General features: G+C 35.9%; 1 protein-coding gene across 2 annotated transcripts in view; it reads right to left on the bottom strand.

Annotated features, from left to right (window-relative positions):
- Positions 1 to 422: 422 nt before the first annotated feature.
- The window catches only part of ATP2C1 (ATPase secretory pathway Ca2+ transporting 1), a 59,936-nt gene continuing 37,129 nt past the window's right edge, over positions 423 to 23,229 (bottom strand). The window contains exons 7-28 of one of the 2 annotated variants that reach the window (XM_026045511.1): positions 22,649 to 22,710; positions 22,196 to 22,304; positions 18,577 to 18,732; positions 17,928 to 17,996; positions 16,786 to 16,861; positions 16,266 to 16,332; positions 15,340 to 15,464; positions 14,599 to 14,696; positions 13,191 to 13,286; positions 12,989 to 13,078; positions 11,792 to 11,896; positions 11,097 to 11,253; positions 10,446 to 10,616; positions 9,551 to 9,648; positions 7,976 to 8,026; positions 7,403 to 7,569; positions 5,555 to 5,623; positions 4,263 to 4,379; positions 3,495 to 3,642; positions 3,064 to 3,159; positions 2,171 to 2,312; positions 423 to 1,260 (exon numbers count right to left, since the gene is read on the bottom strand). In XM_026045511.1, coding sequence (XP_025901296.1) covers positions 1,121 to 1,260; positions 2,171 to 2,312; positions 3,064 to 3,159; positions 3,495 to 3,642; positions 4,263 to 4,379; positions 5,555 to 5,623; positions 7,403 to 7,569; positions 7,976 to 8,026; positions 9,551 to 9,648; positions 10,446 to 10,616; positions 11,097 to 11,253; positions 11,792 to 11,896; positions 12,989 to 13,078; positions 13,191 to 13,286; positions 14,599 to 14,696; positions 15,340 to 15,464; positions 16,266 to 16,332; positions 16,786 to 16,861; positions 17,928 to 17,996; positions 18,577 to 18,732; positions 22,196 to 22,304; positions 22,649 to 22,710 — 2,409 coding nt within the window. In that variant the 3' untranslated portion in view covers positions 423 to 1,120. The remainder of the gene's footprint in view (positions 1,261 to 2,170; positions 2,313 to 3,063; positions 3,160 to 3,494; positions 3,643 to 4,262; positions 4,380 to 5,554; positions 5,624 to 7,402; positions 7,570 to 7,975; positions 8,027 to 9,550; positions 9,649 to 10,445; positions 10,617 to 11,096; positions 11,254 to 11,791; positions 11,897 to 12,988; positions 13,079 to 13,190; positions 13,287 to 14,598; positions 14,697 to 15,339; positions 15,465 to 16,265; positions 16,333 to 16,785; positions 16,862 to 17,927; positions 17,997 to 18,576; positions 18,733 to 22,195; positions 22,305 to 22,648; positions 22,711 to 23,229) is intronic. The other variant, XM_026045513.1, reaches the window with a different exon arrangement.

Raw genomic sequence — 23,229 nt, 5'->3', positions numbered from 1 at the left:
CACAGTAACCAGGCACTGTTCATATATTAAAACTACTTTTTACCATATCAAGATTCCACTAGGCTTTTAGTTCTCAAAGGTCATTTTGTAAGTTAAAGCTGTAAGATAAACTGTAGCAAAGATTTATTTTTTTTGTGATCAGGAAGAAAGCAAGCAAAGGAGAGGCAAAAAGACAGACTTCTCCATAAAGAGGAATGGATTTCTGTGCCATCAGAGTGCAAATTAGTTCATTTTTTAATTCAGTATTCTACAAGATCCTTGAATCACCCTGGCTTGCGACTGCTCCTGCAGTCTAGCATTTGTAAGCTAAAGTGAACAAGCAACAGCCATGGAGCAAAGCTGGTTCCTGAAAGGATGTGAGAACAAGTAGGACAATATGGTGTAAATGCCAGTTATTTTTAAAGCACTGAGAGCCCACGCCATTTAAGAAAAGCAAACATTTACTTCAAATTGCAGTATAGGCTTTTCAATCACAGAAAGAAAGAAAAAAAATAAACAGTGATCTGACAGCGGTCACATCCTGTGCAAAAAAGTCAGGATACAAAACCAAAAAATAACAAAAAAACAGCACAAGGTACTTGAGCCGCTTACACATTGCAGGATAAAGTAAATAAATACAGTAGCTGGAATATGGCACTCTTGTGACAAGACTAAACCCAGTGGAATGCCTCTGAAATAATTCTTATCCTTGTATTAGTAGCAAAGTCCCACCACCATAAAAGTAAAATAGTACAATGTTTTAAATAAAAACAAACTAAAATATTTATATCTAAGAGAAGGATTTTACACAGTTATATATCTTAAGTGCAGAAAATGGGACTAGGGTGTAGACCCTTTTTTTTTAAATTAAGCTCCCACACACAAAATTCCATCCAATTTCAAAAGTAAATTTACATTTGAGGAAAAATGTTACCAAAGTTGCATAATTTCATTTGTTACTCCCACACCTGGAAGTTAAATTCTCAACAGTCTTGAAACATGAACGTTCGTTATTAGTGGAAAAGAAAGGGCTTGTCAAAAGCCCTCGGGATTTCTTTATCCTCCAAATATTGTTAGGCTCTCCCCTACATCTTCAGCCAGCAATCCCTAAAAGTTTGCAAACAAAAGAATGCAATATGCATCATACATCAAGGAAAGACGAAGTGGACGAAGAAGAAGAACTTCCACGTTTCTGGATCTTGTCCTTGCTTCTTTCAAACTTCTTTATGATCTCCGTCACTACGCACACCGAGGAAGTGAGTCCCACAAGAAACAACAGATCTGAAAGACACAGTAGCCGGATTTGAAAAGATTTCCTCTTTGAGGCTGAGGACAGACTTACAAAAGAGCAAGGCTTRCATGACTTATGTTGCCATCTAATCACTGGGCAATTTCAGGAGAAATGGCACAAGAATATTTGCAGAATCACAAGATGAACATTCATCACTGATGCACAAATCATGAGGAAAGGCATGAGATTTCAACCTTTCCAAGTACTGTATAACCCTACCKTTTTTATTAGCATACTTGAGCATGAAAACAACATCCTGCTAAAAGCAAGATAATTAGATTTTATGCTGAAACAAGTCAGATTCTCAGAAATAACACGACAATAAAAAAACAAAGAATTATTTAACAACATGTGTTTTATGGCAACCATTTACTTTTATGTCCGGAAAACTGCAACGGTAACAGTAAGAAGCTTTAATGAGGCCAGTAGCAGCAATGTATCTATAGCCTCCGAAAATCCTAGTATCTTTTTATCCTGTAAAGGTATAGTTGGTTAATAAATAAAGGATCAAGATTTCTAACTAAGGTATTTTTTTTAGAGAAAGATTTGCTAAATAGCAAGATTTAAAAAAAAAAAAATGGAAGTTCACAGTTCATTTTTGCCTCTCAATATTTCCATTGAAAATCCCCATCATAAAGTACTTAAGAAGTTTTATAAGGTACTGACCCATTTTTTGTGTATGTATGTATTTCATCATGGTTCCCACAGAAAACACCTACAAGGATTTTTTTTCTCTTTTTTAAAAAAGTAGTAGCATTTTTATTCCCTTGTATTCAAATGGCTGTAAAGTGCTCTTTAAAACAGTCAGCCTTGCATGTACAGATTAAACAATGTTAAAGAGAACAATGAAAATAAATAAAATAAATGAAAATAAAGAGCATAAAGAGGAAAAGTTCTTACCCAAAATACTCAGGCTCTCTGTTTGGAAAACCTTCTGAAGTGGAGGAAAATAAATGACCAGTAATTGCCCCATTATAGATCCAAGGACCGCGTAGCAGAACATTTTATTACTGCAAAGTCCAATCTCAAACACAGATTTTGCCTATAAAATAAAAAAAATTATATTGTTTGTATAATTTTTAATAACAACCTACATGAGAAAATAATTTATAACAAGTCTTTTCATCCTGACTTTAAAGCTATAAAAACCAGTTGTTGAATTTGAAGTTATCTAGAGCAAGTTCTTTGACAGGCTGATTTCATTTTCTCTTGGACACTTTAGAGTGCAAACCTGGCTTCCCAGGGACTTGCACACTGAGCTCAGATGTGACGCATGGAAAGTAAGCATGTAAGTTTAGCTGCCCTTGACAAGATTCACAGACAACAGTGCCAATTAGAGTAAACACCGTAAGGTATATTAACCACCTTTTCTTCAATGAGTACAAGATCTTTTACAAARGAAACCAAATACAGGCAGAGCAGCTTAAATGTTGCCCTTGTATTACGGGCTTTGCAGCTTACAAAATAAAAATTACGGACTGCAGAATATTTCAGATTTTGGCCCAAGTTCTGAAATACAAGCAAACATCCCTGCGGCTTTTATTAAAGGTTTCTTCTGCCTTGCCCTCGACAGCTCAGAAGCATCACTGAGAGCTCTGTATCACATAAACAGCTTCAGGAGCCTAGCTTTTCCCTTGAATTTAAGGAGACCTATTGACTATATGAAATTCCAAAGCTTAATAGCACACGTGAATCAAATATACAGTAAAATATCCAAGAGTGAAACAGAGCGAGATGCTCCTTAGAAAAAAAAAAACACTTCTTGTATAAATGAACAGTATGAAATCACTTACCTGAGATCTAGAACTCAAAGCATTGAACATATCAAAAAATACAAAACAGGTGAAAGTCATGGTTGTATCTCGAGGTGTTATTACATTGTCTCTTAACTGCCAACAAGAGAAAACAACATGGTTTTATGGTGCTTCAAATCCTGAACAACTTGAAGTTATCACAATAATTTAAATTCTGCTATCTAGCATGTGAAAGCAAAGCCAACATCTATTTGTCTCCACCTAGTTTAATAAATCTGCTGAATACATTTTTAAAGAAATATGGATAAAACTTGCAATTAAAGTACATACATATTCTCAATTCTAACTGCTGGTATAAGAAAGAATAATTTTAAATCAATATTTTAATTAATAATTAAAATAATTGTATTTAAATTTTTTAACAGTTTTAAATTTAATTTGTTACTGCTCTAACTTTTGCACATTCATACCTCTCTCCAGAAGACAAACAACGTTCCACACACGATGATTATTGATGACACCAGTATTTTAACAATCAGGTTTTTGGTTAAAATGCTGTCCTTCAGATTTCTTGGGGGCTTCTGAATAACATCTTTATCCACAGGCTCCACCCCAAGACTTGAAATGAAAAATATCTTAGATTTTTATCAGCACAAAATAACTGCTTGATTATTATTTGAAACTGAATCTTAGGAGTTGAAAACAGAGGTTTCTATCCTCTCTTCACAGACCACAATTCACCTCCTCCAAATAAACACTTTCTGTTCTCATTCTCAAAGCATTGAGGGTACGTCACCAGCACTATCCAAATGACCAGATGTCAGTGTTAACAGGGGAGCCTACCAAAAGCTCTCCCCCAATTTTGTCACCTTGATCAGTTTGGCCCAGGGACTGTAGGGCTGCCTCCCTCCTCCTCCTCCTGTCTCCACCCTCTCTTACAGGAAGCAGGTGGGAGGAAAGGCCCAGAGGCCAGACTCCTGCATGCAGGTTTCAAGGGCACTTCCATGGAGCTTTAGGCACCCATGTTGCCCCAACCATTGCCAGATACTAAACAAATCAAAGAAACAAACATAGAACTAAATTACAACTACTGTAATTCAAATAGAAAGTTTGCTTTTTGTTTCTCAAGTATGCTGTTACTTAATTTTGCCACTTCTGCTTTTATTACTACTACTATTAACAATCCCTTAGCTTGCTGGAAGGACTACAGGCCCCCGAGAGAGATTAAAGTAATTCACCTTTGAGCTGGAGGTCCATCCATAATAATATTAATCCATAAGATCTGCATGGCATTGAGAGGATTGGGAAAGTTCATTAATGTAGCCAGCGAGATTAAAGTCAATGCTGCTATGCTCCTGTGGAAAGAATCCATTCAAAACCTGTCAGCATGGAACTTTTCTGAAGATCCACTGATAACTTCTTTAACAACATTTCAAGCGACTGAGAGGTGACATGGGCAGATTTTGACTACTTAAGTCATGATGGCTAAATTTAATCCTAATCCTCATTTTAAGTGGTAATTCATGGATTCATTTCAAATACTCATCTTGACACAGTCCTTGATTAAAAGGACATACTCCCCAAAATTATCTGTCCTCAGGTATTTGACAGACACAGGTCTCTTGAACATCCCTCCTATCAACACACGATACTAGTCACAAGATACGAATGACACTTTGTATGAGTTTAAGAGGTTTTTTTGTTTGGGTTTGTTTGTTTAAATGAACTTCACTCAACCCCTCAGGGAATACCACRAATGCTGCAGAGAGACATATCAGAAACACCGTGAAAAAGCAAGCCGTGTTCTTCAATCCAGGCACAACAAAGGAGACTCAAAGCACATGGGAAAATAAAGCTTTATATAAACTGGTCTCCCTGTCCTATCTGCAGATAATACAGTTAACACCACAAATGCACTGAAATGTATTCAGGAAATCAACTTTGTGGACTTAACTTATAACCTACAAACAGGTACATGGAATCAAAAAACCAGTGTCCTCTTGTTTGCCCAGTTGGCTGCATTTTGAGCACATGTTCTGGTTCCCCTTAGAACAAGAACCCAGAGATGGCTGCCCTGTTTTTCTCCCTCAGGTTGGTCAGAGACTTTTCACATCTTAACAAGAATAACCATAATAAGGTGAGAAATATATAATATATATATGCAATATAGTATATATTATAGTATAGTACTTACACTATACAAGTATATTACAATTATATACTGTATTATAGTGTATATAATATTATTATACATGGCATATATAAGGTCTGTTTATTACATTATTCTCTTGTTCTTTAAAAAATAAAACAAGCCACTAACTCCAGAATACTGAAAATTCAATACCAGAAATCTTTCACCATTAAGACCACTATTATTTTCTATCAGAGTCTATCAACACAGTATGTGAAGTCTACAAAATTCATGTGAATTTATGGAGTATCTGTTTAATGATCCTTTCATTCATTCGCAATGCAATTAGAAGCTTCTGATATCGCAGTATTAAGCATCTGATTACAATGTTTAACTTACGTGCTCAGTTGAAATCTAACAAAATTTTTAATGTTGTTATAAATTCCTTTACCCTCTTCAATTGCAGACCTGCAATTAAAAAAAAAAGATTATGCCACTAAATAAATGAGGCTATTATCAGAAAGCTTAAAAAGCCACATAAAAGCATAAATAGTTTACAGTATTTTACACAGCATTGCAAATATGAAGAACGCATGGAATTGAGGTTCTTAAAACTTTAACACTTTTCAATTTTTCTATTACTATGAAAATCACTGTGATAAATTTTAAGTTTTATTGGTAAAATCTGTTTATTAAAGATTCACCATCATCCCAGCTGRGACTTTCTGGTTCAATGTAATGTTTACAAAAAATAAAAATTAGAAAATAAGGAAGAAAACTTCCCAGAGCTGTGTATTCTTACTGCACCGCAGTGCAGCAGAATCAACTACATACAGGCTCAAATGCATTGAACCTCTAGCCTGTGTCACCGCTTGCCCATCACATTATCACTATTGTAGCAGTATGAATTATTTTCTAACACCTAAATAGAGGTATGGTATTTTGCTACAAATTCAGCTGACTTTTCTTCCATTTCCCCCACCAGGCAAGGTAAAAGCAATCAGCATTCCTTTTGTAACTTCTTGTATCCCTCCCCATCCCCTTTAATCTTTCTTCTTAGATTAGGCAAGCACATCCCTTTCTTTTTTCCTTACACTGTTCATCATTCTTCTCTCTTCCATTTCATACTTTTCCAGGGAGCTGAGCCAAGCTGGACCAAGTATCTCAGCAAAAGTTCTTCAAGCCCAAGTAAAGCTGCGTGCATTCTGCAGATGCCTTATGTACTTCTTTGAAGATACCTCAAAATGACTCCTTTTTGCACACCAGCACAGCACTGTTGACTGAAGCCTTTTGAACTCCCAGATCACTGTCTGACCTACCACTGCCTATCTTGATTCTGTCACATTCAATTTGGATTTTTCATTTCTCCTACTGGAGGAGAAGATTTTTACTTGCAGACAAACCAAAGTGTGCTGAGACTGATGAAAAAGCACTCAATAAAGACCGTACAAAGTGCTATGCTTGGCGGGAAGGGGAAACTACTTAACTTAAAACAAAACCTGTTTCATTAGATAGCAGTCCAGCTTACAAGAGAAATAACCACCATCTTGAGGACTCATATGTCAAATGCACAAGATGGTGTTAGCTACACGCTAGTTGATTTAAAATGTATCAGGTTGATGAACAAGTAACCAATTACCAGAAATCTGCAGCTTACTACTATGATATTTAAATAGCTTGTATTCATTTATTTTTCTGAAATAAAAATATCCATAAAATTTCTTAAGTTGAGAAAAATGTTTTATCTCACTTTTATGTAAGATTTTTACTTCTGAAATAACAAATGCCAAGTTCCCCACCCTGAGGACAAATACAGCCACAATTTCACCCCCCTTACCTTTTTTTCCAAATGCTCCACTAATCCAACTCAGAGAAGCACATGCACAGATCAGTATTTTCGCAAAAATGCACATGACCTCCTTTGCTAGTTATAACTCATCTATGTCAGTAGCACTACTAACATGACAGGTAGCAGTACAGTGCACAGATTAGAGTTCTCTCTTTGTAAATATGTTCTTGTATTAACTTACACAAAGGCAGACAGAAGTATTTGCCCATTGTACAGTGATTTTCCTGCTCTTTTCATTTTTTTAAGGACTATTATAGAGGTGATGATCATAAAAATCAATTGCTTACCTCAGAATTCATTAATAACAGCTAAACTTAGAAGCTTAAGAAATATTTCTTTAAACACAGGCCATATTTTGTTACTATTTAACAAAAGGTACCTATATTAATCCAACGTACATTATTGTCTGAAAATCATCATCCACAAGGATCATATCTGCTGCCTCTTTACAAACATCTGTTCCAGTTTGTCCCATTGCCACACCAATATCTGCAGCCTTCAGAGCAACAGCGTCATTCACTCCATCTCCTGTCATGGCCACTACAGCACCATTATTTTGCAGTGACTAAAAGAAGGAAAAAGAGTTTAAATCATTCACAGAAATAACACATCCCCATATAATTATTCAAGATACAAGCTTCTTTTCATTTTTTTTTAATTCTATTATGATTAAAAAATATATATGAATGCAGCTCCTTCTTGTTTTTTTTAATAGAAGATTTAACGTTAAATTTTAGTTTATATAATTACATAGCCTAGGTAATAAAGTTAGGATATTTAAAAGCTGCATTTAGAAAAGTCAAAATGCTCTTAAAATTCCAGGTAGGAATTTTAAGACACATTTCTCTTTCAAAACAAAGGCATTTCAGGCTTCATCCTGACACTCTGCAGACAATTGTAACTTAAGTAAAAGCACCAAAACGTAGAGCTCACAGTAACTGCCCTATTTTCCAGGCTCCAGTGGAACATACCTTTATAATTTTCAGTTTATGTCGGGGGCTGGCTCTGTAAAATACTGCAACCTGTTAAAAGCACAAATGGTGAAAATGAGAATTTGGCACCACAAAGTTAGAGGACACCAAAATATTTTCCAAGTCCAATTATGTGTTCATTAGTCAGTTAATTGTCTTTTTCATAATCCATAAACTTCAGAAAGATTCAAAGTGTGATCTGGCAAACCAAGTTAGCACTTTTATTTTAAGATACCTGTARTACACTCGGTCTTAAAAACCCTCTGAAATTGTGAACCAGTTTGAGCTATGTTATCTGGCACTGCAGACCTCTGAGACTACCTGTATGCAGGCAATCGCCATGCTGACTCTGTAAATAGTCTCCTTTTCCTGTTGCCAGCACTACTGGCAAACTACTCAGTTTACTATTTTATGTAGCATGGCATCAACACGTCCAAGTTTCCATGTGAATAAAGATTCTAGTTAGAGTTTTTGATTTGGGGGGGTTATCTACTCTCTAAACCAGAACTTCAGCAAGTGGAGTTTCTTTTACAACAGAGTTCTTTACTATTAGCATTTTACACCTATTCTTCCTTTTGAAGATTTGAGACAAGGAATTAGACTTAAGAGCCACATTAGGCTGTATGTTATAATCCTATTAGATGGCTTTAATTAATTCCTACTATGATTTATACAAATGTCTGGGAAACAATGCAGGTCTCAGGTCAAAAGCACACAGAGAAACTTCTGTAATTATTTCTAGTTATTTAAARAAACCCTGGAACAACAAATAGTATTGAATAAACCAAATAAATATTTTTTTTTTTGAGTCATCAAGGAAAATTCCCAAAGCTGAGATGTACATGTGTTAACATTATAAATACACTTGTTTCTCGATTGTAAACATGTTTTTTTCCTGGCTGACATCAGATTTAAGAATGCTGCAATACAATTCTGCAGTCTTCTGCAAACAGAGAAGCACTTTGAACTTCAGAACAGAGCCGAGTTTGGACCTCAGTTATATTTGATTATGTCTTCACTTTAAGAGTTTAGTCATTTAATTAATATTAAATAGTCAAATTAAGAAGCAGTCACTTTGAAAGCTCTTAGCCAATAGTGTGAGACAGGTTGCAAAACACTGAAGATAAAGACAGCTCCTATTTTGAACTACAAAAGGAAGAGCACCTGTGAACAGGTCTCAGTGTTCAAGTTATACAAAAATGTTTTCAACATAACAAGATGATGCTCACAGAAGATGAAAGGTGACAAATTAAAAAAGAAATTCCCAATGCAGGCACTGGCAAGTAAACTGAACGTGAAAGACAGAAAGGTAATGAACTCCCTAAAAAGATCATCTTGTAAGTTGAAAGCAATAAATGCTCGTTAACAAAACCAGATGCTTGATTAGGGAACACTTCCATATTTCTGCACTAGAAGCCTCAGACTCTGCTAATTTGCTGATTCACTTCTTTCTCCTTTTAGAACCACTTTGTTAGTATCTCAGAAGTTACACTTTGGGTTTTCACAAATAAAAGCATTTCTCCATACAGAATATATCCTTTACTGCTTTTTAGTAAGCAGCACATTCAAGCATACCTTTGGTGTTATTTGAGAAAGCTGATGAATATCCAATTCATCTATTTCTTCTCCAGATATCGCCTGTGAATTTTTAGAATACAATCCTAGGCGACTAGCTGGAAATGGAGCAAAAAAAACCAAAACAAAGCTATAAACAGCACTGTTCTTTCTAAAGAATTCACAGTTCAAAAAAAAAAAAAAAAACCCAGAAAATGAACAGAGATAAAGCACACAGAGAAAAGGAAAAAAAGGAAAAAAGGAGAAAAAAGGGAAAAAAGAAAAAAAAAAAAGAGACCCTCCCCCCAGTGAAAGTGCTGCTAATTTGGGATGTACTTTTTCCATGCACTTCCAGCTTCTTTCATCATCTTGTACATAAAGAATCTATATTCTAGTTAAAGTACCTGTATTTTAAGATATTTATTTTCTCTTTACAACACAGTAACTTATTTAAATAGTTCACAAATGCCCTCAAATTTCAAACTTATATGGAGGAAAAAAAAAAAAAAAAAAAAAAAAAAAAAAAAAAGAGGAATCAAAGGATTTAACGGGCCATATTTATGGTCCTTACAGTCAGTGACTATTATTTTCTCCCTTTTGCTGTAGGAAACACACTCCCAGCAGGGAATAAAAACTTAAGAATCAGAAGTTAACTGTATTTTGCTACGAGGGATGCTTAAGATGATACATACTGTCTCAAACAGCAATTCTGATACATAACCCAAACTAGAGAAACTGCAATTTAGGCTGCAACCATTGAGGTTGATAAGTTCAGAGTTCCCCCCCTGGTCCCACTGTGCCACATACTAATCCAATGCAGTCCATACACCTAGAGCTTGGACTTGATATCCACAACATTTCATGACAACTAAGCAGCTAGTGCCGACACCAAAAACAAGCCGGGGATAAGTCCTACCAATGGCAACTGCCGTCTCCTGCGAATCTCCGGTTATCATTTTTATTGCAACTCCTGATGTGATGAGTGTAGTAACAGCTTCTTTTACACCAGTCCGTGGCGGATCCACTATTCCCACAAGTCCCAAGAAAGTCAGTTGTCCTAACTCAGGGCCAGAAGCCAAAGCCAGAACTTTTAGAGAGCAAAGAAAAATGAGTTAGCACTTGAAAATAAGATGTATACCAATGCTAACAAGTATTGCATTTGGAACAGCTGATTTTCATGTATTTCTTTCTTCTAAGAAGCACCTTCTTCACCAACCCTACCTATTTCAAGTTTTATAGATATTTTTTCCCCATTTCTTTTCAGGTGGAAGTGCATACACCTTCACCTTTTGGAAGGAGAACAGCATCTGCACTTGTGGTTTCTGTGCACATGCAGTCATTTATGCAACAATATGAAAGGGAGACCAGGTGCTCTTAAAACCAGAGCACCTCTTTGCCACTCTCCTCCATTAATAAATAAATAAATAATAGAACCCAAGAGCCCCAATAGGGGAGACCCCTACATATTTTTTTCTTAGTTTTTAAGAGTTCTTAGGTTTTTTTTTTTTCTTTAAGGTATCCAGTAACATTAAAAACCAGTTAATCCACAACACTGAAATGGTCTTACCCCTAAGCCCCGCAGAGCCCATGGATGTCTTCTCTTGCTGGTACTGCTCTCTTTGCTGCTGAACAAGAGGTAGGATCTGCCCTTTACAGTTATATGATGTACAGTATCTAATGACTTGTTCATAAGCACCTTTCATAAAGCAAATCTCTGGTTTGTCCTAAAAGGAAAAAGAATTGTTGATATGGTCTGTATTGATCATTTGAAAAAAAAAAAGAAAAAAAAAATCCCTGCTGAACAGAGATGCACACAGGAATGTGCTGGCTACATGAAAATCAAAATGCCAGAGTTTTCAAACAAAAGAAAGGTTAACTGTTAAATATCTATGCATCTTCTTGCTCTTAATTCATTAGGCAATATGCAGTCCTGAAAGAGTACGTGATTGACAGAATTACTTTTGATGTTTGATGGAAACGCTGAAGGAAGAAAACAGTCATACACTCAAAGTCTAGGATATCAAAATAATGAAAAATTTCCAGAATTCCTCTCTAGAAAGAGTTTCTTGTGATTCCTAGTCAACACTTCTGAGCTTGAAGCTGAAACTTGACCTATTACCAAACCACATTTCCAGGACTGTGCGCTGCACTGTTAGCTTCTAGTAGCCTCTGAAGCAAAAAATGAAGCTATTTAGCAGTACTCCTGACTGCTCTACAGGGCCCCCCGGAGCACAGCCTGTGTTTCACAAGGAAGGTGTTTACCTGCTGCGTTCTGTGGACACATTTTACAGCCATCCATTTTTGCTCCGAGCTGAAGGGATATTCAGCCTTCCTCACGTAGTCTTCCTGGAGTCCATCTAAACCCATCTGTATAAAAGAGAGCAAGCACCTAAATGCCAGCCTGTCCTGCGTTAAAACAGTTTGCCAACTTCTTGGACTTTCTGAAATCCGTGTAAGCACCAATTTTCCAATTATATTATTTCTAAATAACTCCTCTGAAAAAGGCCCTGGAAAATAACATAAGACTTCAGCAAAATCTAGAGATCTGATCTCATAGAGATCCCATCTGAAATGAGATTTCTAATTGTCAGAATTGAGTAAATTTTTAAGCTGAAACTCACCGACTACAAAGACTTCAGATAACTCAAGGAAAAGGGATGTGCATCTCAAATGCTGCTCTTTCCCCACCCCAGATGCAACACCCCTTCCATGCTCTACCCTTAATCAAGTCCAAGAAAAACAATATACAGATTAAAGCAGCCTGCTGTAAACAATTCTTGGTACTTGAGGACTTTCACAACATGCTAAATACCACTACCTTCCCTGACAGGAGCATATTCTACTCCTGGGTGCTCTTAGCAAAAAAACATCACTCCAGTCCTTTCCAGTCAAAGGCTGGAGACTTAAAATACATCTAAGCAAGGAAAAAACACATCCTGTGTCTCCATTACATGGGGAAATAAACGCTGTAATGCAGTCATCTTTTAGTATTTTTTTTGCAAGTCTCCTCACAATCAGTAACTCTAACACGTGTGTCACACAATAAAGGCCACTTTTAGCCAGAATATTCACAATTCAAACTGCCTATGTCCATGATTTAAATACTACAGTCACAAAAAGTACCAGGGTATTTACTAATCAGTTACCCACTTATTACTGCTGCTGGTGAAAATGGGAGAAAAACAACACAATTAACATTTGAGAGGTCAGCTGGCTTGTGGCAGGCAGAGTAACAATATTAAGTGTATAAAATAAGTGCTATTAAAAGCTTTATTGCAGTTCTAAATAACTTATTGAAAATCTTGCTCCGAACACACAGATTTCCAAGTTAGGAGACATGAACAGAAAACGAGCAGCTACAATAAAATCAAAAGTGAGAGAAAAAGAAAGAGCCCCTCATTTCTATGTATTTCCCACCTGCCAAAAACAAACAAAAAAGAAATACCAAAAAGTACACACCTTCATAGCAAGTGCAATTAAAGCCCCTTCTGTTGGCTTCCCCATTAAGGTGTTGTTTCTAATCAGAGCATCATTGCACACACAACCAGCCTAGAAGACGAGGAAGGGAAGAGAGATAAAACACAGGACACAAGTCGATACCGTGCACAACTCTTGTGCTGCGTCACTGATTAAAACACATCTCTCTGTGCCAAGGTCTCACCTCAACGATTTTGCTAATGGATGGGTTGTTATAACCATGGATAACATCACCATCAAGTATCACTTCTCCAAACCTGTTATACCCTACTCCAGTAACCTGCAAGACAAACAGCCAGAGGGAGTACAAAAGGCAATGTTCACTGGGTTCATAAATTGTTTGAACTTCAGTTTTCTACAATAAACTACAAAAAAGTGAAACACCACCAACCATAATGGTTGATTTTACCCAATACGAATGGAGTCGCCTACTCGACTTCTAATGTACCAGATCGAGATAATGGAACCAATATGCTCAAGACAACTGAACTTTTCAAGGAAATATATTAGCCACTCGTTTTCAAATATACTCAGCATTTTATATTCAGAAGAAAATTAACAGTATCAATATTATTCCTTGTTAGAAATAAAAACCACAGTGTACAAGCACGTCTACTTGGGCAAGTTTGCATCCTTTGGAGATTTTTGGGTTAGTCTTTTTGCAGGGCAGGTACAGGGGTTGCAGGGGGAAAGAAGGCTTTTTTTTTTTTTTTTTTTTTAAATGCATAACATTTACACATCCCATCAGGATCTTAAAAAAAAGTAGTCTTCAGTTTAGGACAACAGTAAGTACCTAACACAGTTGACAGCCATTTTAATTTCTCTTACAGTTAGGAAAAAGGAACTAATTTCACCCATATGTAATTATGTTAGCAGGAAATATATATAATTCTATATATATATTTATAGATTTCTTGGAAGAGAAAAACATCTGGAGTACTAATAGGCATCAGTAAACAAACAAAATCCTGAAAAAAAAATTGAGAACTTAAGGAACTACATTTAATTCACATCTTGCTTTTCTATTCATACTGCCTTTTTCTTTTTTCCCCCTCCAATTTACCTCAGGCTTTGTCCTGCTCCTACATACAGTTTCATTTCTTATGAAGAGCAAGACTGCCTGTACGCTGTTGGTACAGAGCACTCAATAAAATCAAGTCTTTCAGACAAAAGCTAGCTGCGGCTTCTATTCTAAAACTTACATTTTCAGAATATTTATTTTACACACCTGTAACAGCAAAAAAGTAGCCTCACTTTCCATACTGAAGACAAACAAAATCTCTCTATTTGTAACGAATCTCATCATCTGCCTTTTATTACAAGTTACAGCAATGAGGAGCTGTATGAGCAGTATATATTTTACTAATAACTCTTCTGTAGTCCTGGAAGGCTTAAAAAAATACAAAGGCTGAACTACTAAATGGACAAAAATGACATTAGCCAGGAGATGAGAAAGTGAGATTTGACAGAGCAAATTTACTCTTCCTCAATTTACACTTTACCTGAAGTACTCAGGATCATTTCAGCTGATGTAATCTATACATACAGAAGCAAAAGCTAAAACTGAAGTCTGATATAATTTCATTACATACCTCAGCACGCTGTCCATCTGAAGTAAAAATATGAGTCACAGTCATTTCATTCTTCGTAAGAGTTCCAGTTTTATCAGAACAAATTACATTGCAACAACCTGAAAGAATCAGCGAGACAAGGACTTTCTATAACAATTTAAGTAGCTAATGAGAGCAAAAAATATTCAAGAAGAAAAAAAAAAAGAAAAAGAAAGGAAAGGAAATATTTCAACCATTAGTGTTAAATTTCATTTTCTTTTTTTCACAATGTGTCAATCTACAACTATTCATAAATAGCAAAAAAGAAGTTCTTTTTGATTATTAAAGTTCCAAGAACAGCAGTAGTCTGAAGGACTTTTATTCATTGACTCCTTATTTTCATACTGCTGTATCTCAAGCTACATTAAATAAAGTCTCAATTAAGACTCCTGGTGAGGAAAAAATTTGACATTTTTCTGAATGTCAGCTGGTATTGCAAAATCAACATAAACTTGCAGCAGTAATGAAATTCAGAAAGAGAAATTAGAAATAAAACATTTTGAATTTCAAAATATAGGGAATGACAAAATACAGCAGAAAAGATTTGGGTTGTGTCCAGTGCACTACGTGTTTCATGACTGAAACTGCATACAGAATGATTTTAAATGTTAGCACTTTTCATTATTAAAGTTTTAAAAGGAACAGCAAGACTCTGAGGAAGCACACTCATGTTAATTCCCTAACATTCATACCAAAAAATTACCCAAGTTTGTCTGGTCATACCTAAAGTCTCAACGATAGGCAGTTTTTTCACAATAGCCCTTTTCTTGACCATTCTCATTACGCCAAGGGCCAGTGTCACTGTTACCACGATTGGTAGTCCTTCAGGGATTGCTGCTACTGCCAAGCTGCAATGAAAATAAACATACAAACTTTGCCTTAAAGTGTCATCCATAAATGCACAGTAAAGATAAACCTACAGTCACAAACCTTTTGTTTGTATAGCAAGGTTAAGAGTGCAAGGAAGCAGCTGCCATTTGATTCTCATCATACACCTTTCATTGCAAAACGCACATTCTGGAGAAAGTAACAACATGCAATTGTTTGTGCAAATGTATGAAGAAAAGCTTGAGGAAAAAAGATGTTTGTTTTGCACACACAAAATACTAATTAGGGCTGCATAAAGCACACCAGCTTTTAAAGAATATGGGTAGTCAGCACTGCACAAGTCTGTCTGGGAATCGCTGCCACATCAAGCTACTGGTGATCCACAGCTGTCACTTCCAGATCATGATAGAGCAATATGCTAGGTGTTGGAATAGCATAGAACATGCCACAAAAAAACCAAACTACTGGACTACTCCATGATGAAAATCTTCTAGCCACTCCAAGTTTTGTCTAATGTCATTTTAAAATTGCATTTTATTTACACAGGGATGGAAGTTTGAATTACACATCTTTGTTCATTGATTGGTCACCAGTCTTCCGAAAAACACTCAGCAATCTTCATACAACTGCATGTTTTGAAAGAATGAAAAGCACACACCATGCTATTAAAGAGAACATGATCAGTCCTCACCTTTTTACAGCATAAAGTCAATTCTTGTTTTATGTCTCCTGTCTGAGCTTCACAGCATCAGAGTGTGCGTGCAAGCATATCATAATATATATCACTAGCTTTCATGGATGAACTATGCTATTTATCTTACCTCACACCAATTGTGAACATATCGAGGATATGCTTTCCTTGCAACCAGCCAACCAGCATGATAATCCCTATAAACAAAACAGGTGTTTCAATAAATACCACTATGCACTGCAGCTTCAAAGAACATAAAGACAAAAAAAAAAAAAAAAAAAAAAAAAAAAAAACCACCACCCAAACACCTCCCTTCCACCTCAAATAAAACCCCAAACCCATCCCTGCAAAAAATCCCTAAGGAACACACTACAACACAAACACCCCCCACTCCCTAAGCTTACCACAATGCTATTACAAAAAAATCTAAATTTGGGGTTTCCTCCGTATTTTTGTTTCCCCTCACTTCTGGGGGATAATTTTGTCAGTATGACAAAAGCAAAGAAAGTTTCTGCCAGCCTAGCTGTACACTGGTATCAGGAGCAAGAAACTTGCTTACACTCACCTTGAATCAGAACACAAACCAATTTAATAGGAGAGAGACAAGAATTACATAGTCATCTGTAATTATTTTACACAGATTCTCTTACCTATTATGCCAAAGGAATACAAGGATAGCTGTTTTCCTAAGAGATCCATGCTCTTCTGCAGAGGTGTCTTTGGAGCCTTGGTGAAAGGTAGATGTGAAGGAGTTAATAAGCACATGTTAAACAAGTATAAATTGTATCAGGAATTTTTCCAGGAGTGTAAATTTCAAGACACTGTTGGTAACTAAAATGCAGTTATATTGTATATTTACTTTATGAAAACATACAAGGCTCCTTTGTTCCAATCTTGTGTAGAATTCAAGAAGCCATAAGAACACTTCAAAGGAGCAAAAAAATTATTAGGAATTCTTCAGAAGGCTTTGTAGTATCAATACCAAAACTAACACAAGAGGCCAAAGGCTTTCAGAAAAAATACACATTGATTAAAAAACACTGCATTTCTTTTCAACATCTACATAGGCTTTAAAGTCCCAGAAGACCAACAAGGAATGGTTGCTAACTAGTTGCAGGAAATGAAAAATTAGCCAAATTAGAAGCTATGGAGATATTTAGACACTCTGGTGCCAAAAAGCACAATAAAGATACCCAAGCAAAAACTTTAATTTAAAAAAAAAAAAAAAAAAATAGGTAGGGTAAAATCCGGTGAACTACAATATGAAAACATGTAGGGCAAAAGCAAGAAAACGCGTTCATTGTAAAACTTCTGTTCAACAAGTTATGGAAAAATATGCATATGCTCTATTGTATCAGCAGGTATAAAGTTTGTTCACTCATACCTTCAAAATTAGCTTTAAAATAAGATAAACATTATAGAATCATAGAATGCTTAAGGTTGGAAGAGACCTCTCAAGGTCATCCACTCCAATTCCGCTGCACATGCAAGGTCACCTAGAGCATTATGTGTAAGATTAAACATTACAAAACCCTCCCTCTGGTATTTCAGAATATTTTTATGTAGACAGCTCACACACATCATTATATGTGTAACAGTAGTTACTATAATTACTAGTGAAAAAATAAAACAAGAATGATGTTTTCTTCACACATCTATCCCTGTGGGTCCCACTGCAGGCATCTGGCCAGCAGCATTTCTCTGAAAGATGGTAGAGATGCGCTACAGGAACAACTCAAATTCCTGGCTGGCACACACCACACCATATCTAGTGCTAGGTATTCACTCTTACCTCTTCTGCTTGCATCATTTTGAAAACCTCCCCAAATTCAGAGTTTTCTCCTGTTCCAATTACTATTCCCTAAAAAACATAAAATAAAGCAAATTCTACTTTGAAGTGTAATTTTTCTGTTAGTGATGATTCCTGACACTTACTCAAACAACGGGCAAACAGCCTGCAGTGAATTTCCTTAACATTTTTTAATACAAATTTAACTCTTGGTAAATAATAACATAAATAGCTATTGCATGTTGAAAGGAGTATCTAACATCAGCTAAAAAAAGATTTTAGTCACATATATTCAAACTCCGACATGTGAACATTGTTCTAGAAGTCAAAACTCACACCCTAGGTAACAGAGTTTCAAATCTTTCCTCCTTACCCTCCCCACAGATTTGAGCACCCTGGCCCTAAATAAATGCAAAATAAAGCAGAACACAATATCTGAAAAAGCACTAATGGGAGAAGTGCTGCAGTATATGAGAGAGTTAAAAGTTATCCTGTATTTTGAGTATAAAGGCACATTCCTATTACTCTAAAAAATTTCAAGTATATGTAGCCAATAAAGTACTTCTATGAATGAACAAACTTGAAAAAAAAAGACTCCTTTCAAACAGTTAGAAGTATGCAGAATATTCTTCCTGATCAACGATAATTTTACCTTTGCTTTTCCACATCTGACCAGCGTTCCCATGAAAGCAATATTGCTCCTGGAAGTAAGGTCGCCATTGGTTGCAGCTGGCTGAGGAGCTGTCGATTTAGCACAAGGAGCTGTCTCACCCGTGAGGCTAGACTCGTCGATAGAAAGATCCACGGCCTTGGAAAACAAAATACACAGACTGGGTTTTAAAATGCAGGACAGTAAGCGCTTATAAGAGGTCAGAAGAAATAATGAAAATCTCCTGATATTTACTATTAAAAATATTATATCCAATTTATTCATATGGCAGGAAACTATGGTAGTATCAACCAGGTAGTAAGCAAAGTTGCATGAACAAGCACAGAATACACTTGCAATACACTTGCTTTGCCAAGTCAAAGTTTATTCATAATTATGTTTTATGAACACAAAACATAACCGTCTTAGTGAGGTTGTAACTGTGTCACACTTCACCCAAAAAAGCCAGTTAACTTGGAATGTGAATGTGTGGACATATTTTCATCCCCTCAGTTCTCAGTCCACCTTCCCCATGATTCCACCTATTAAGAATGACTTAGTCCAATAAGAACTGGCTAACAAAAAAAAAAAAAAAAAAAAAAAAAAAAAAAAAAAAAAAAAAAAAAAAAAAAAAAAAATCTATTTTCATCAGAAAGTCTCAGTAGGAAAAGCAGTCACACTGCTGAAGAAGAAAGGCTACCATATTTGGGTTTTACTGTATTTTTCTGGGGTAGCAGATGGGAAAGGGAGAGAAGGGGGTAGAATTAGAGAAGGAAAGGCAAGAGAGAATGGATTATTCTCTTAGAGCTACCCAATTGGGTCAAATTTATTTAAAAAAAAGAAAAAAACAGATTTGGCTGAAATATAAAGACAGATAAAGAAAAATCTGCTAAAAATCCAAATTCAAGAGAAATGTCTTTCCCCAACTGACACAAGCTAAGTATTTCTATTGACTCCAATAGATATCGAACATCCTTTAACGCACAAAAAAGTCTGAATCACATCTGCAAACACTAAGTAATTCTGAATTATTTAAAAGAAAAGCCACTAATTGTGACCAAATCACTAAATTTCAAGACCATCTCAAGAGAACAGTGCTACAGGGTGTACAATAAAATTCAATTGCCAAATGTCTTTGAAAGGGCAACGTCTGCAGAGTAAATACAAATTAGCTACATTGCACTTGGTACCAGCACACTATTGTAAATCGCTTAGAGGTTTAGGGGGGGTTATTCTTTTGAGTTTTGGGGTTGTTTTTTTTTTCAGTGACATGTCAAATCTGATACAGTCCAGCTCCACCTGGACAACAGAATGAATAAGGGTTGAGAGATCAAAAATAATTCAGTGAATGTTAAAAAGAGAATAGTACCTTTACTAAAGTGCTTTCTCATCAGTCAAATCCCTCTAATTCCTGCTATTCTCTCAAATAGTTACCAAGGCAGTACCCATTTTTAAAATGTTGATGCTGTATCAATAAAGGAAAAGGGACACTTGTCAAAAACCACAATGAATTTCTCAAACCCCCTAAGAATGATTAATCCCAGAAAGGCTCATAATAGTTGTCAGTGATGTCTTTCCTCAGACTTGAAACTGAGGTAGTATGGAGATGTGAAAGTGTCCAAGATTCGAGTTTAGCCTTAAGCTTTGAGGCACTGGTTTATCAGCACTCTCAGCAGGATTTCTCTGTTTGAAGCCCACATTGCTATGGGCTTCGTTGCAACGTTCTGGCTTTGGAGAGATTAAGATAAACTGCTCACTAATGTACAGAAATTTCATGCCGGAAAATTTTTTCGAACATCATATATTGGAAAATGAGATTAACCTCTACCAAGAGTAATCCGATAAAGAGATTTCTTTTCACATATATGAAAGACTTCAGAAAGCAAATACTGCTTAATTACTAGATCTGCCATTTTCTACAATATTATCCTTAATTAGACTATGCTGAGAGATTTATCTTAAAATACAACCTTTGCATATTTTTTCTCATGTCCCTCTTCCACATCATAACAACAGGTAGGGATTGGTGGGGATAATTTTTTACAAAACAACTGACATTAAAGATCTGACAACACTGTCAAGCTCTCCTCTTATTCAAAGGAAATCTGAGCTTTGTCAAAAAAAACATAAATCAAAGATAAACACAGAAAAGAAAATCAATTATCTATTCACACAAGTGCAAAAGAAACTAGGCACATTGTTCTAAAAACATTTAAACACAGCATATGATTTTGTGAGTCATTATCTTTGACACTTCACCCTTGAAATTGTATATATTTGTCACTGTTTACACTGTAAATGTAAGACTAATTTCCAATAAAGTTATGTTGGATCCCTTCCAGGCCCTTGCATCTTTGTATCATACAGCTCTGAGAAAAACAACTATCAGGCTACACCCGTGTACCCTGGTAGGAAGTTGTATTATACCCAAATAAACCGTTCAGGCTTTCCCTCCACACATATATGGGTGAAACACAGAAGTGAAAGAAAAATAAACAGATATCAAACTGCTGAAAGCATGTGAAGTCCCATTTGTTTTTCTAAACTATAATAAAATGAATGGAGTAAAAGGGGCAAAAGCACATCAATAATGCAACTGAAGAGTGTATCAAGTTATGTAAATAGTGCAGATTTAAGCTGTTTGTTACTTCTGCCAAGTTTTTGATGTTTCTCTAGGAGTGCACTGTACATCTATCTTGATTTGGGCTTTCCTATGCATAGCATGTAATATTGAGATTATTTAAAATAAAGAAAAATGATTTCAAGCGTGTGATGTATTCACCTTTTATACAATAGATGGCCAAAAATGCCATTTCAAACTGAAAAAGTAATAAACAGAACATTTGACCCCACAAGAAAGGTCATTTCAAATGAAAATGCACATACAATCCTCATGAATATCTCACATAGAGAGAATTTGTTTTCCCCTTCACTTCCTTTCCCATGAAGACTTGACACGAAGCCTTTAAGAACTGTCTGCTTTGACAGTAAATCAAAAAACACAAAATACACAAATTCGGTCTCTCATATTGACTCTAATGATATATTTACGCTGAAAAACATCCCTTCCCTTTTGTGTATTTCTAGTGTAAAAGATACTGTTTATATGGGAGTATAAATAAATGCATCACACTTTTCTGATGATTATGGTCAATCTTTAACAAAAAGATTGCCCTTCAAATTGCTAAGGGAAAAAAACATGCACATTCTGCCACTTGGGACTTAAAATACCTACATAAACATATATGTATATATACAAATGTGTATATATAACAAGCCCCAACTGCAGGGTAGAAATTTCCAATGCTAGAATGAGGCAACTGGTTATGATAATGTTTTTACTTTCAAACAGTTTGCAACAATAGTTGAGATAAAGTCAATGAAAATTCTCACTTAGTGCAAGTCTATAAGATTTAAGATTTCCATTCTGTTTCCACCCAGAGCTGCAAGAATGCTGCTACCACAAAGTACTATGAGCTTATGAGCAAGACAGTAGATACTGCTGCAACACCATTTGCTGGGAGGTCCAAACAATACTTGCTGTTCAATAATCACTGGCCATCCCTCAGGACAGAGGGAAAGAGAAGTTGCTAAATGTTAAAACAGCAGATTAGGTACATACCTCAAATAATCGTAGATCCGCCGGGACTCTGTCTCCAACCGACAAGCAGACGGTGTCACCTGGGACCAAGTCTCTTGCGAGTGTATGCTCCACCCGGCCTTCTCGCACACTGCGGACAAGAACATGAAGTCCAAGTGCATCAGCAGGTCTTCCCTGGCATTTTACCTGACAAAAGCTTTCAAAGTGTTGACTACATTTTGCAACGTTACTGGTTTTGGAAGTAAGCCAAATGAGATTTCTGTTTTTCTTCGTAAGTTACATAGCATTAATGTTATCTGAAATGTTCATCAGACAACATGTAATTATCCATTTAATACTTTAGTCTCAAAGCAAAACATATTGTAAGTTAGTGTAACAGGTTGACAACAAAGTGGTAAGATTTTGATGAACCTACTAGATTCAGATTAAATTTAACCCTACTTAATTTAGGACTGAAAGAAGGCAATTCCATACCAATGACATTCTGGAGGCACAAGTTTACTAAGCTCTTCAAGAGATTTTTCTGATCTGTACTCCTGCAGACACAATAAAACACACAGTTAAAGCACAGGACATTTTAAGAGCAGGCAAAGCAAACAAAATGGAGTATCAGTAATTTTTATTAAGCTAACATTCCAAAGAATCATTTATGATATGTCATTCAATAGCTCCACACTAGATACTTTAAACAAGCATGTTCAAAAATTAAACAATTTGCCTACATGCATTTATTAAGACTAACAGTTTCTTCACATTTCATCTCAGGCCTCTTAATGCTTGCAGAAATGCTTCTAACTCATGGCTCAGACATGATCAAGTTTTACAGTTTAGCAAGCTACTGCATACCACCCGTACCTTAAATACTGTGTTCATACTCTTAACCTCTAGAAAAATATGGTAACATAGTTGATCTAAAACCACAAAAAGCGCATTACAAGATTAAAGGTACTGAGCACAAACACAAAGATATTTGGGTTTATACATGACTATTAAAGCTCAGTATTATAGAATGAAAACTTAGAGGATCCCTGCTCAGGCAGCTTAGAAGATGTCTG

Source organism: Nothoprocta perdicaria, unplaced genomic scaffold (genome assembly GCF_003342845.1).
Source record: "Nothoprocta perdicaria isolate Ctin4 unplaced genomic scaffold, notPer1 scaffold_40, whole genome shotgun sequence".
NCBI lineage: Eukaryota > Metazoa > Chordata > Aves > Tinamiformes > Tinamidae > Nothoprocta > Nothoprocta perdicaria.
This window is presented reverse-complemented; position numbering and strand designations above follow the sequence as displayed.